Source organism: Mustela erminea, chromosome X (genome assembly GCF_009829155.1).
Source record: "Mustela erminea isolate mMusErm1 chromosome X, mMusErm1.Pri, whole genome shotgun sequence".
In the NCBI taxonomy this organism is placed as follows: domain Eukaryota; kingdom Metazoa; phylum Chordata; class Mammalia; order Carnivora; family Mustelidae; genus Mustela; species Mustela erminea.
The window spans coordinates 91,686,132-91,701,353 of NC_045635.1; the positions used below are offsets into that span (position 1 = coordinate 91,686,132).

At 45.7% G+C, this 15,222-nt stretch overlaps 1 protein-coding gene across 5 annotated transcripts in view; it reads left to right on the forward strand.

Annotated features, from left to right (window-relative positions):
- The window catches only part of TMEM164 (transmembrane protein 164), a 153,882-nt gene that overhangs the window by 88,558 nt on the left and 50,102 nt on the right, over nucleotides 1–15,222 (forward strand). For all 5 annotated transcript variants that reach the window (XM_032329498.1, XM_032329500.1, XM_032329499.1 and 2 more), the window contains one exon: nucleotides 3,430–3,496. In XM_032329498.1, the coding sequence (XP_032185389.1) occupies nucleotides 3,430–3,496 (67 nt within the window). The remainder of the gene's footprint in view (nucleotides 1–3,429; nucleotides 3,497–15,222) is intronic.

Below are 15,222 nucleotides of genomic sequence, written 5' to 3' on the forward strand. Positions count from 1 at the left end.
TTCTCTACAGCACCTGTTAGACACATAGTAATGGATTGATTTATGTTTGTGGAACTCAATTTAATGGCATGAACCGACCTGAAAGAGAATTAAACCTGTGACATTTGCCATATTGCCGCAGTTTCTTACCAACTAAGCTAATTTAGCTCACTCTCCTGCACAAAAACAAAAAAGCTGACAAAATATTTGTGACAATCATAATGGCCAAGGCTTTGAGCTGTCAAGGAGATGTACCAGTATGACTGACTGAACAGGAGTCCATCTTCAGGTTGTGCTGTTTAGTTCTGGTCTTCAGTCTGCCCTTTTGCTCTCTGTGGACCTCCTGTTCATACTTTGAATTGGTTTCACCGTTTGACTCTCTCACATGATTGCCTTTTTTCCCCTCCTCGCCCTTTACATCTTGAAGATTTAGACGAACTTCTTACCATTGGTTTATGAATGTGTGAGTCTTACTATATACCATGTGCTCGTCTAAGCACTTTATACATGTTAACTCCTTAAAACAGTCCTATGAGTTGGGTACTGGTGTTCCCATTGTACAGTTGAGGCAACTCCCACAGGACTTTCTAGTGGCCCATTATCCATTTCCCACACACAATAGAAATCTGAGTGGCAGGCCAGAGGTGGATATAAAGTGAAAACAAAAGACTTTGCCTTTCATATGGCCAGTCACTTGACCTGTTAGGCTGTGCTCAGGGTCTATAGAGGGCAGAGCAGGTATATAATTGAGGGCTAGTTTTGCCCCCAAACGCCCAGGGAGTTCTCTTGCCCTTAGGTGCGACCCTCTCTCTCAGTGGGCAGCCCAGAATCTTTTCCTACCTGTTCTACAGTCTGACTCTCTGTCTCTCTCTCTCATACACATTACTCATGGAACATGCATAATGTTCATGGCTCAGGTCTTGGATTTAAAGCAGGGTACAGTGGCAAAAGCACAGTCTCGAAACTCAGCGATTTGTGGTAAGTCATGTAATCACTCAGTGTTTTGATGTTCTCAGCTGTGAAATTAAAGAAGATGATAATGATTATAATAAAAACTGAAGGATAAATCAGATGATGCATTTGAGTACTTAACCCAGTGACTGGCATGTAGAAATGCTCTGTACATGTTTAATCCTTTTGTGATTATTGATGTATAAGACCTTGTTAAGTATTAGGGACAATCCACACTTTGGTATATATAGTAGCTTGTAGAACTGAATTTTGAGGACCCAGCACAGGCTTGTCTTTATCTGGGAATTTCTTAGCTGTTTGGAACCTGGAAGTTGGTTTTATCTTCTTTATTTCTGGCCTTTTGTGGGCCCTTGGGATCAACTCCATCATCCTCATGATGATGATTAACTTATGGCGCCCACCTAGCTAATTGGCTTTGTGTATATGCCAGAATTCTTTTAAGGCCAGTGGCAAAGCCTGGACCAGAGTCCAGCTTTATCTGAACTATTAATGTGATGTTTCTCTTTCCCGGGGTGAATGTTTACGCTGTGGTTAAAAAAAGAATACTTATGTCCCGGGCCTCCCATAGGCAGGCCCAGGGACAGAGTTAAGCCAGGCCTGGAATGGCCACTAATGACCCCTGCTCTAGGCACTTGAGGCTCAAACAAGAGTCTTCAGCAGTCAGTTTTCGGAGCATTCTTTCCTTGGTCACCCCCCTGAAGGCATATTAGGCCTAGACCAGGGGATGGCTAAGGTGGTAGAGAGACCCCTGAAACCCAAAGGGAGGAGACAGGAGCCTCTCTGACTCTCCACCTGAGGTCACATTTGTGAGGGACATTTGTATCAGGCAAGAGAGATATAAGAGTTTGGGGTCTCAAGTTAGATAAACCTGGGCTTGAATCTTGGCTCTTCTAGCTTATGTGTGACACAAACCAGACCACTTTGCTTCTCTGAACTTGGTTGCTTCATCAACAAATGGGAAAAGTAATTGTACCTGTCTCAGAAGATTGATGTAAAAATTGAGCAAGAGAATTTATGTAAAGCAGTTAATTAGATAACTTGCCTAGATGATACTAAGTGCACATTATTGCCATCCTTTTGGCACTGGTAAAAATGAGCAACAGTAATAAACAGACTGTGGGAAATGAAAACCATCCTTGGGGCTTCTGTGCAGTTCTTGTGGATCTCCTTGTAATGTCTCTCAGTCTTAGGCACACATCTGTGAGCTTTGAGAGAATACCTAGAGTACTTGAGTGTCTTCAGAGGGCACCTGGGTGGCTCAGGAGTTAAGTCTCTGCCTTGGGCTCAGGTCATGATCCCAGGGTTCTGGGATCGAGTCCTGCATCGGGCTCCCAGTAGGGAGTCTGCTTCTCCCTCTCCCTCTGCCCCTACCCCCTTCTTGTGCATGTGTGCTCTCCCCGCCCCAAATAAATCTTAAAAAACAGTATGGACTGCTTTCCCATTCAGGGAGTGTGGAAATCCTGGTATTGCAGCGCTGCTGTGTGTGAGAGAGTGTGTGAGAGTGTGTGTGTGTGCATGAGAGAGAGAGAGAGTGCTGACCTATCAAATCTGCTTTTCTTCAGGAGGAAGACTGTGTGTCATTCTTTTCTTCTCCCTCAGTTGTAAAGGACCATTTGCCTTGAATGATGAAAGAAGCTGCTTAAGTCCCTCCTCTGAGCTCTCAGGCAGTTGGTTCCTGGCCTGGTTGGTCTTGAGTTATAAAGGGTTTCTAGCATATGCTTCAACAAGTCTGGTATTAGGAAACGATTATTACCTGATGTTAGAGACGAGTGGTTTTCTTCTTCTTCTCCCCGCCTCCCTCCCCCCGATCTTTTTCTTTTTTGTTTTGCTTTTAAGTCATAAAACCCAGTCTGTAAAATCAATCAAAGCAAGCCTGGAAGCCTGCCACTTCTGCCATCCCCACCTCCTGCAGCAGCCCTGAGGACATTTCTAAGAAAGTCCGGGACCGCAGTTGACAAAGCACTGCAGTCTGCTGGCTGGTTTGACTCGCCTTTTCACGCCTGGGACGCTGTTTGGGTGAAAGGATTGGGCCTGGCTGTGTAAACAAACAGCCCTGTTTCGGGAAACAGGTATCCCAGGACTGTACTCGAATCATAGGGCCCTCACTTGGTGGGGCCCATCTTTTCACCTCTTGCCTGAGCTGCGGGGGCCGAAGCTGCTGCTGGCGGCCCACTGGACATTTAGGGAGCACGGAGCTCATTCTGTAATTGAGTGTTGTAGCCCAAGTGCGTTCAGGGAGCATCTGGAGGATTTTTGAGGCAGCGCTCAGAACATTTCATTAGCGTGGAATAGGCCGCTTGAAATTGACTCTGTGTGCGCGCCAGCTCTAGAGCCGTTCTCACACGGAGAGTGCACTTGTTTACATGCCCTCCCATATGGCAGGGCATAACATGGCACATTTTTGCCTGCCCGTACAGCAGAGTCAGAGTGTGACCTGGACTTTAACGTTTTTTTTTTTTCTCTTTTCTCCCCCTCCAGGCTCCAGATGCACATGCTGAATGGAGCACTTCTGGCTCTGGTGTTTCCTGTGGTAAATACCCGGCTGGTGAGTAGCGTCTTGTAAGAATGTACTGCCAACCTACAAACCAGTGGATTGCTCCCTCCTTCCTTATCCAGGGCTTGCCCTTGGCCTGGGCTCACGTACCCATGTGAGCTTTAAAAAACATGTGTATTTACCGTTGTACTCGGACATCGCCCTTCTCAAAGCCTGTCTGCTTTGCCAAGGGCTCTGTTGGGCGAGAATTAGTTTCTTTCCCCATTTAGCCAAACCCACAGGGTGGGCTGGGCCACCCCACACCCAGTGGCTAGCCCATAGAATCCCGCTGTAGCCAGGGGCTGGGTGTTAAGCATACATAGAGACAAGAGGGAGCTATAGGGCTAGGGTGGCAGGGCCCTGTCCTTAGACTTCTTCATGTGGGACTGTGGAGGGATTAGCCAGCCATGTTAGAAAGCACAGGGAAAGAAATCACCTGTAAAATCCTTCCTACTGCTTTCTACTTTCATGGCTTAAATTTGCCTCATGCATTGAAGATCATAGTTTAAATCTCAAAATGATAATCCTTCCTCTTTGGATAGCATTTTCTAGTTTACAGGGTTTTTTCATATGACAGCTGTGTGAGGAAGGTAAAGGCAAGCATTATGGCCTCTTGTTACAGAGGAAGACACTGATGCTCAGGGAGACACACAAGCTCTAAGTGGCAGAGTTAGGAGTGGAGAGGCCTCTAGGCCCTATTAGCACAGATATACTTTGCTCTCTCCAAAGATGTAGTCACACCCTCCCCACAAATATTCATATATACCCCTATGATTGTTGTATGTTTCTAGGTGGATATTGTACATCAATAGAAATTAAAAGAAGAAGCATTCATCTAAAGCAGTGATTTTGAACCCAGGCTCAAAATTTTGCCTTCAGCTCATGTAGGGGTGCTTCGAACCAAACCAAACCAAACCAAAAGATGAACACAACAATGAAAAACAAAAAGACCTAAAGGACTGACACCCTGGCCCCTCACTTTGAGTGTCTGAGTTCTTAATCTGTGACACAGCCTCAGCATAGTGTTTTTGAAAAGTATTTCTAATGTGGAGCTGAGGACCACCAATTTTGAGCAATGGCTCTGAAACTTAGTCTGTCCATAGCAGTCACCCGAGGAAATGGCTGAGAAATGAGGTTTGCCAAACCTCATCCCCAGAAGGTCAGATTAAGAGGAGCTGGTATGAGTCCAGGAAATGAGCACTGATAGTAAGTCCCCAAGTAATGTTGACTGCTGGGGTTCTCGGACCACTCTTGGAGAATCAGCATCCCACGTGATCATGATCCCAAGTTACTCCAAGTGTGGAATTCCAGTTGAGGTCTGAAGACGAGCATCACGTAGGTGCTCCCTGTTAGAAAGGCAGAATTCTCAGCCCCACCTCCAACCTGCTGCATGGGAGTCTGCATTTTAACAGGTGGTTTAGAGGGCCTCCCCCTCTTTCTTCCAAAGAGCATCTTTGTGTAGGACACTGTAGGACCTCCTGAGGAGGGTAACACCAGGGTGGGAGAGGGGCAGGTGGGATCATTTCTGTCATGAGAGGCCAGCACACTCAGCCCAGTGTTCCCCTGTGAGCTGGGACCAGCAGGCACAGGCTGCTAACTTAGCTACCTTTGCTCCGCCTTCTGTATTCCCCACAATCTATGACTTGCCTGACTTCATCCAAGTCTTTCAGCAGAACTCCTGCAGTGGTCCCAGAGCTGTGGGGGAGAGGTACCCAAGAAAGGCGCAAAGCAAACACACTGAAAACAGATTCTTCCCTGACTCAGGGATGTGGAACAGCCCTGGAGGCGGGGTCTGCTCCCTGCCTGTGGAGCTCCTGGGCTAAGACACCGCGGAGGATCCCGCGCTATCTTATCCCACCTGTTGGTTCACCCTGTCACTGTTTTCTCCGATGAAGAGGTAGGGCAGAGAAAAAGCTGCTCTCCTTCTTCAGTTTCAGCAGTTCTGTCAGATTCTAGGAAGGCGTGGCGCACCAGAAAACACCCCCTCTCCATGCCCTGGGCTCATATAGTCAGTGGCCCTGAGTCTGAGAGCTTCCAGCCCACAGCTTTGATCCATCTCTGCCATCACTGGAGGCAGGTGTGGTTCCTCTAAACAGGTCACCTGAGTCTCTCTTCCTAGTGGGACCGTCTCCCTAAGGAAAGCCAGATAGTCTTCGCCTTGCAGAACCACTGAGCATCAGCAGACTTGATGATTCCCATGCGGCAAGCTTGAAAATAAAGCCCCCCCACCCCCGCCCCAGGCCAGAGCTCATTCAGACACCTGAAGTCAGAACAGCAGAGGTGAAATTTTCCTTCAGCTGGTATTGTCACACCACAGTGGCCTGTCTGCACTGGGCCAGCTGACACTTTCCGAGCGTTTACCGTGAGTCTGGTAGTGCTCTATGTGGGCTAATGTATTTGATCCTCACAATAAACTTCTGAGGCAAGGCACTGATAATTATCCCCAAGATCAAGGTGCTGGCAGGGTTGGTTTTCTCTGAAGCCTCTCTCCTTCGCTTGTGGATGGCCGCCATCTTGATGCCTTTTCACGTGGTCTTTTCTCTGTGCGTTCACATCCCTCGTACCTTTCTGGGGGTCCAAATTTTCTCCCTTTATGAGGGTGCCAGTCAGATTGGATTAGGGCCACCTAATGGCCTTCTTTTAACTTAGTCACTTCTTCAAAGGAGGTATTTCCAAATATAGCCACATTCTGAGATTAGGCCTTCAACATACGAATTTTGGTGGGGACATAATTCAGCCCCTGACGGCTTTCTGCTCTGTACAAAATGCAGTGTTTCTCTCTCCTCCCCGCTCGCCCTTCTTTCTCTTTCTTCCTCTTCCCTTCTTCCCCATCTTCTCATGGCAGATTCGCTATTATAGTTGCTGTAACACCTAGTACTTTCTAATTATATATCAAGCTATAGCCAACCAGCTCATCAGGAATGTTCAAGTAACTTTCTTTAACACTGAAACTTCCTTGATGAGCTTGATGAGAGATTCCAATCACTCTGGTAAATAATCTTGTTGCCCTTTTTTATAAACTGAAGCTGAGAAGAGCTCAGAGTTAGGGCTCTGTTTGCAAGTGTCTTGTCGGCTGGTGTTGGCTTGGTTATTTTAAATGGTTGGGACCTCTCCTGGGCTAGCTCTGGCCAAGGACTTTCTGCTTTGCAACCCCTTCGCTGAGCTCAGATTGACTTAAAATAAGACACAGGAAGCAGGCAACTCTTTTTTTTTTTTAAAGATTTTATTTATTTATTTGACAGAGAGAGAGATCACAAGTAGGCAGAAAGGCAGGCAGAGAGAGAGAGAGAGGGGAGGAGGCTCCCTGCTGAGCAGAGAGCCCAATGTGGGGCTCGATCCCAGGACCCTGAGATCATGACCTGAGCCGAAGGCAAGGGCTTAACCACTGAGCCACCCAGGTGCTCCAGGCAACTCTTTTTTAAGCCTGATGATCCAGTTAGGTAAGAACTTAGCTTCTGATTTCTCTTTGCTCTTTCTTCTTGACCCTTGCTTTTTAATCTTCCTTTGTTGTTTTTCTGAGTAGTTATATGGAAGCAAGGAAAAGATAGTAAGCTGGCGTGTACCTCAGTAACACAGTCAAACATATACTCACGTATATAAGGACAGAGAAGGAGGGAGTTCCAAGAAGTTGCCATGGTCAGCTGAAGGATTTGGGGTCATCAGTGCATTTCCATTTGCTGAGCTCTGTCCTGTGCCCTACGGGCTCTGGGATTTGCAGACCAGCTAGAGAATGCCTGGGTTCCAGTTTCTCCTGGCTCTCCATTCTAGCAGCTGACACCTTGGAGGAAGGAACAAGTATTCCAATGGCTCCTATTATAAGGAAATGGTCTTTGCTGCCGGGATTCTGGAGTAGGTCTGTTTCTCACTTCTGATGAAGTGTCTTAAGGGCAATTTTTATTTTGCTTCTTAGAGAGAAGGAGAGGAAATGCATCATGGAACTATTGATTATTATATTAGCAGGGAGCTAAAGGCTTGTCTGGAATCATCTTACCTTCTAGGGGGGGGGGTCCTTCGATGGATTAATGCCTTGCCTTAGGAGCCAAGGTGGGTGCCTCTAAAATCCAGCTCTCCTGACTCACTTGACTTCAGAGCTCTTTTCCTATTCTGTGACTGCAGTTCAGGGCGAGTCTGAAAGCTGGTGAGTCCAGATGCTGGAGATGCTTCTTAGCTTCAGTCCACCTGAAAGAGTTGGGCCGTAGGTTTCTTTGAGAAAGTGAAGGATGCTGTAGAGCCTCTTTCCCAGATAAATGCACAAACACGGTTTTGCAGGTAAATTTCAGGAGACTGTCACCTGCTGTTCCTCCACACCCTTACCCCCCACTGCCAACTCCTAGCCTATCCGTGGAGCCCATGTTAAGATCCCCCACCCAAGTTGGCAGTAGTCCATGGCTTGAAGAATAGATGCTGCCTAGTTTATGAGCTCCTTGTTATAGCCATTGGCTTTGCAGCTGGTGTTGAGGCTGGGTTCCTTACCTATTGCCTGTAACTTAACAGAGCATGTTTCTTCAAGGCCAAAACACCTTCTGGAAAGTGAAAGCCAAGAGGTGGGAGCTGAGTAGGGTGCCCATGGAACCTGGTTACATATTAGATTTTCAGTTCCATCTCGTACCTTGCAAGGTTGATCTGGTCCTCAGAGTGAGGCACTGGGCAGAAGCTGCATCCCCAGCCCTGTGCCTTTTGTCCTCAAATGCCCCCAAGAGTCCCTTTAGAATGCAGAGTGTTCTGAGCAAGGTGGAGTGGAAACCGAAAACAAACTTCCAAAACACCGGCTCAGCCCCCTTTCCTGACTGAAGACTGTAGCCCGGGCTCTATTTGCGGTTGCAGCCATCTGTCTTCTACGAGAATAATAAAAAGAAGAATGGTAATGATTCTTTTCATCAAGCTCCTTTCTTCTTCAAGGCCCAAAGCCTTGTGTGTATTATTATCTCATTATCAAAATTGCCCATTATTGTGCATCCCTGTTGATCTCTCATGTTAGTTCTTTTTTCCTCTCCTTTCCCTTCCCTCCTTTCCCTTTTGCCCCGCTACTGTGCTGTTAGATGGTTCTGGATGTCCCTAACTCCAAGACCAAGAGGAAGGGGTTAGTAAAGATTGTTTTCATTACTGGGGCGGCTCCCCAGCTTCCACAGTCATTATCTTAATGTACTCAAGATGCAGCTTTACCACTGGCACACCTCGTCCTCATGTCTGCCTCTTCGCCTTGAGAATCTTACTCTTTGCTAATTGGCACATTGAAATGTGCTAATTGACCTAGAAAAGTTATTTCTGTGACTGGCAAATTGAGCTATTTAAAAAACGTATACTTTGGATTTTGGACCTCAACTAGGGACAGAATGTCCCTTTGCTTTCCTGAGAGTACTTAAATGATGAAAAGCTTCATTTCAGAAGAGGCCTTTGCTTTCTGGACACTCGATGTGGGCAAAACTGTGCCTCAGATGGGGACAAGAGTCCAGTGTTCCTGGGCCAAACTAAACCAAATGCTAGGGACTATTCTAGAATATGTCTAATCCCCGCCTTTATTTCAAGATTAATCTTGGAGCGTCTTCGGTCCTCCGTGAGTCTGTCCCAACCCACCATCCAGACTTCTTTGAGCATGTTTTGGTGTGATGCGTTGTGCTGCGTGGGGCAGGGGATTCAGAGACAGCTAGGGTGTGTTCCAGGCTCACTAGGAACTTGCAGTTTAGTTAGAAAGTTGAGGCTTAAACTATGGCAGCATTACAACTGAAATCATGAAAAGTGTATATCGCAAGGCAGTTCAGGCTTAATTGCTAAATTTACAATCATTCCAAGCTCTGAGATGAGAAGAGGATTAATGTTAGCGTTTCTCAGGCACCTACTGTGTGTCACGTAATTTACATATGTTATCATTTAACTTGCACAAGAGCCCTGTTTTACCTATGACAAAACTGGGGTTCAGAGAGGTTGAATGACTTCCTCAGGGTTACATGACTTCTTTTTCTTTTCTTTTTTTTTAAAGAGTTTATTTATTTGAGCGAGCGAGAGAGAGAATGTGAGAGAGAGAGAGAGAGAGAGCATGAGAAGGGGGAGGGTCAGAGGGAGCTGGAGACCCCAGGACCATGACCTGAGCCAAAGGCAGTCGCTTACTCAATTGAGCCACGCAGGTGCCCGAGTTACATGGTTTCTAAAATGCTGCAGCTAAACCCATGCCCCGGGCATGCTCATACACTGCCTCCTGGAGAGACCAGTGGATTAAGCGGTCCGAAAAAGTCTCACTGAGAAAGAAAGCTCCAGCTGAGCCTCGAAGGTGATTAGAATATGCACGCAGTCACAGAGGAACAAAGAGGTTCAGCTAAGGGAATACCGTGACCATGGCCGTGGCCAGAGCACAGGGCGGGGGGGTGGTGAGGGGGAGGTAGGATACCAGGCATTCATCACTGTGCACTCATCCTGTCCCCTAGAGTCTGAGAAGTAGGATGGAGAATCATAATTCTCGTTGTATGTGGAGACATTGGCACTTATTTGCAGGCTACCAGATGATATCCACAACCCTGCTTCTGTTACATCTTTTCACCCTTTATCACCACCTTTGGATTCCTGGGCATTTCTTATCTTTTCCACTTCTACTGATAAGAATTCCTTACAGGTGGATGGGACTTCGTAGCCAGAAAAGCTCTTGCACAAATATCTCACCCTAGTGTATTAAGAATATGGATGTCGGGGGTGGGGGTGGGGGATGCCTGGGTGGCTCAGTTGGTTAGGCGTCTGCCCCTGGCTCGGGTCATGATTCCACAGTCCTGGGATCGAGTCCCGCATCAGGCTCCTTGCTCAGCGGGGAACCTGCTTCTCTTTCTCCTTCTGCCTGCTGCTCCCCCTGTTTGTGTTCTCTCTCTCTCTCTCTCTCTCTCTCTCTCTCTCTGACAATTAAGTAAATTTAAAAATCTTAAAAAAAAAAAAAGAATGTGGATGTCGGGAGCAAGGGTAGGGATGCAGGTTCACATCCTGGCTGCGCTACTCCCCTGTGTGTGTATGAGTGCCGTGCCCGTGCCCCTGCCCGTGTGTGTGCACACCTGTGAAAAAGGGAGAGGGGGAGGGAAAGAGGGACAGAGAGGGAACTTGGCCAAGTTACTTAACTTCTGTGGACCAAGGTTCTCCCATCTATAAAAGGAAGTTTGATAGTAATGTTTACCTTTTAAAACTATCCCGAGATTGAGTCATTAATATGGGTAAAGCATGTAGGTCAGCACCTGGCAAACTGGAAGCTCTCAATCAGGGTTAGCTGTTAGGTATTAGTCTGGGATCCTCACAGAAATCCTGTGAGGTGGAATTAGTATAACTGTTTTATAGTTTGGGCCCTCCAAAATTACTGTTTTTTTAAAATATTTTATTCACTTGGGAGAGAGAGACAGAGAGAGCACACAAGGGTGGGGGAGAGGCAGAGGGAGAGGGAGAAACAGTCTCTTTGCTGAGCAGGGAGCCCGATGTGGGACTCGATCCCAGGACCTGGAGATCACTACCCGAGCTGAAGGGAGACACCCAAGCATCTGAGCCACCCAGGTGCCTCGAGCCATCCAAGTTTTCAGTAGCTTGTATTGGGACACAGAGACAGAACTGGTCCGAGAGCTTTGGTCTTTCTGATACAAAGCTCATGGACTTCCTCCTCTTTCTTAATTACTTACATTGATTTTCAGTTATTGAGCCAAATCAGCTCTTTGTGGTAAATTTTATACAATACCCATTAGAGATTTGGGGGATTGATTATACTTTTAGGCTTCTTTTTTAATAAAAATAGGATATACTCATTGCAGAACCGATAGGAATATAAAGAGAAAGCTCATCGTTTTACCCACCCCCTGCTGCACCCCAGGGATAAGTTGCAATAAAGGCTTGTGTATCTTTCTACATTTTTCTTTTGCTCATAAATGCTGAGAAAGAGTTTTCGAATTTCTTAGGGTTGTTGGTTTGTTTGGGTGTAGGTTTCCTACACAATTGACATTACACTGTAAACATTGCTCCAGCGTATTTTCCTTTAATTTAACAGTAGGTAATCAGTGATTACTGTAGATAATGGATGTAACTCGTTCTTTTCTAGTGGCTGCCTAGCACTCTGTAGTTGGGTTGGACTCTGTATTCAGACAGTGCTCTCTGGGTTCCCAGCACTACATCTTAATTAGTCTTCGTGGGCAAGGGTAGAGACTTTTGTGGAGTCTGTCCCCTGTAGGACCTTGCACCTAGTATATAGCAAGTATCCACAGAGAGGATAAATACATTAGTTGGCCAATCTAACCCTCTGTTCTGCTCAGGGAAATCCCAGGGATCCCTCTCACATGTGTCTTGAGATCTTGAGAGTGAAAACAGGGGATGATAGATGATATTTTTCCCAGGTGAATTATTTTTTTGAACCACTTACAATAATACTGTTTTCCTGATTACAACAAAAGACATGTGTATGGGGGAGAATTTAGGAAATATGTGAAAGTATATGTGAAAAATAAAAATCACCCTCCGTGCAAAGGTGGTTACTTTTCAATGTATTTTATTTTGTTTTAAGATTTTATTTACGTATTTTAGAGAGTGAGTGAGAGAGTGAGCAGGGGGCAGGAGCAGAGCGAGAGGGAGAAGCAGACTCCCCATTGAGCAGGGAGCTGGACACAGGGCTCCATCCCAGGACCCCGGGATCCTGACCTGAGCTGAAGGCAGAGGCTTAACCCACTGAGCCACCCAGGTGCCCCTTTTCAATTCATTTAAAACAACAACAACAACAACAAGTGTGAGACGTTTGTGCCTTTGTCTTTACAAATGTATAGCTGTTTTATTTACAAAAGTAATATCCGTTCATAATGGAAAAAAAAAATAGAGACGACAGAAAAACACCAGAATAAAGCACATCATTGAGCCATAACGAAGGTTAAACATTGTTTGCCGTGTAGTCTCAAAGTCTTCTGTCTCTGCGTAGATGTGAAGAGTTCATCCGGTGCAGGGGTCACACTGCCAATGCTGGAGCCGCCCTGTCTGTGGTTTTGTGCCTGGCCCCCTGCCTTTAGCCATGGGACCTTGCAAAAGTTCCCTGGCTTCTGTGAACTCCTTTTCTTATGTACGACACGGTGTGCAGGTGAATGGAGATTATGTGTGGTAAGCAGTCCACACCCAGCGCCTGGCACATAGTGTCAGATGCTGTTGTTGGTCCTGCAATTCCTAATATTATCTTAGAAATCGAGAGGGGCGTTCCTCTGGGCATGTGGGTTTTTTGTGATGTCCGTCTTCAGAACTTTGCCCCTCCCCCCTCGCTCCTTAAGCTTTTGGGTAATGGTGAAGCAAAGGGGGCTTTGTTTTGGAATTAGCCATGCTGAGCAAGATTAAAATTCCCTGGCAGGCTTCCTTTTCCACACTAACTGCACCGTTGTTTTTTGCATGTGTTTCAAAGGCCGCCTGTTTGATTTGAGAACTGGCCAGCTCTCTCTCCTCCATGCTAACAGGTGAATTAGGCCCCCTTCTGGTTTTTCTTCCAGTTGGAAGAAACTATCCAGACCTTTGGGTTTGCCAGTGAGGCCCAAGCCCCTCAGCCTGTGGAGGGAGGGGCAGCAGGGAGCACCTGGCAGTAGCCTTCCTGCCTCCGGAGCTTGTGAGTTATCTGCCTTTGTTTGGTTTTCTTAAAATGAGATTAGAAGGGCCAGCCTCCGGCAGTTGTAACTAGGGCTTCTCATCCAGCCTGGAGCCATTAACCCCAAGCAGTGTATCTTTATGCAATAAAAGCCTTCTCTGGTGGGTGGTATCACTCTCTCCAGTCTGTGGACCAGCTGTTTTTTCTTTTTTGTAAAATTTCATTTATTTGAAAGACAGAGAGTGAGGGAGCACCCAAGTGGCAGGGAGGGGCAGAGAAAGAGGGAGAAGCAGATCCCCCCTGCTGAGCAGGGAGCCTGCGGCAGGGCTGGATCCCAGGACCCCAGGATCATGACCTGAGCTGAAGGCAGACGCTTAATGGACTGAGCCACCCAGGCGCCCCTGTGGAGCAGTTGTTCTTGACCCCAGCCACATAGAAACACCAGAGCCGATTTAAAAACATACCCATTTTCGAAAATCACCCCAGGTAAATCCAATGTGCAGTCCTGTTCCAGTCCCAACCTGCTGCTGAGTGCACCCCTGGCGCTTTGAATGATATAATGTTGCTTCATCGAGCCCCCCCAACTTTCCTCATTTCTCAGATGGGATTAGTAATATCTGCTCTCTCTACCTCACGGATAGGTCAGGAAGGAGGGATAGTGGATAAGAAGAGATAACAAAGAGATAGCAAAGAGCTTTGGAAGGTTAAAAGCACTACACGAATGAGTAATTGCCTTGTTATCTCTCCCTTCAGTCACTTTTTTAAGGGGGGGTTTACTTAAGACGAATTCATATACCATAAATCTATCCTTTTAAAATGTACAATTCAATATTTTTAGTGTGTTCTCAGAGTTGTGCAGTCATCACCACTATATTTAATTTTAGGACATTGTCATCATCCCCAAAGCAGCATTGTGTACCTGTTGGTGAGGAAAGACTTCACCCTTCAGTATTCTTCTGGCTGGTCTAAGAATTAAACTGACACAAGATGATTAGCAGGAGAAAAAAATTGCTTTTGTACATACAGACATCTCATAAATATGGGACCTAAGAAGTAACTAAGAGGCAGCTTTTATACTTTTTAGGCAAAGAAACAATAAATTTATGAGGACTTGACAAGACAAGGAAAACTTATGTTTGAGACCTTTAATTTGTAAACAGAATTTGGGTAGTAAATTACCAGAAGTAATAAGATTTCTTTATATAGGCTTCTTTGGCCCTAGATTCATTGCCTTTGCTGATAAGGATGTCCTTCTGCTTTCTGGTGCAGGGAAGGTACCTTTCACATGGAAAATGTTATTTCTTGCTTTCTGGAGACAAAAGGCGGGGAGACCGAGTTTTCTTACACTGGCATTTTCTTAAGTAACTTTAATTTAAAATAATCAGTACGCCACCAAAGCATATCTTGGGGCCACTGCCCTGGGCCCCCACTACCTATTAGTGGTGTCTCTCTATTCCCTCTCTAGGATCTTGCCCATTGCTTATGAACTTTCTGTCTTTATGGATTTGCCTATTCTGGACTTTTCATTTAATTGGAATCATATACTATGTGGCCTTTTCTGAGTGACTTCTTTAATTCAACATAAAGTTTCAAGTTCATCCACTGTTCTTGTGGCATGTATCAGTACTTCATTCTTTTTCACGGGTGAATAATATTCGTTTGTATGTTAGACCACATTTTGTTGCTCCATTTATCCACTGATGGCCATTGGGTTGTTTCCACCTTTTGACCATTGTGAATAATGCCATGGTAAACATTCTTGTAAAAGTATCTGTTTGAATGTTAGCTTTTGGGTAGATACCTAGAAGTGGAATTGCTGGATCATATGGTAGCTTGGTTTTTTAACCTTTTGGAGAGCTGCCAGATTGTTCTTCAAAGTGGCCATACAGTTTCATATTCCTACCAGCAGTATATGAGGGCTCTAGCTTCTCTGCATTCTCACCAACTTTGTATTGTTGGGCCTTTTTTATTGTAACCATCCTAATGACTGTGAAGTGATGACTCACTGACTCACTGTAGGATTGATTTGCATTTCCCTGATGGTGAATGATGTTAAATACTTTATTATACTTATTGGCCATTTGTATGTCTTCTCTGGGGAAATGTCTTTTCAAATTCTTGCCCATTTTTTTGTTGGGTTATTTGTTCTTTATTGTTGTGACAGTTCTTATGTATTTTG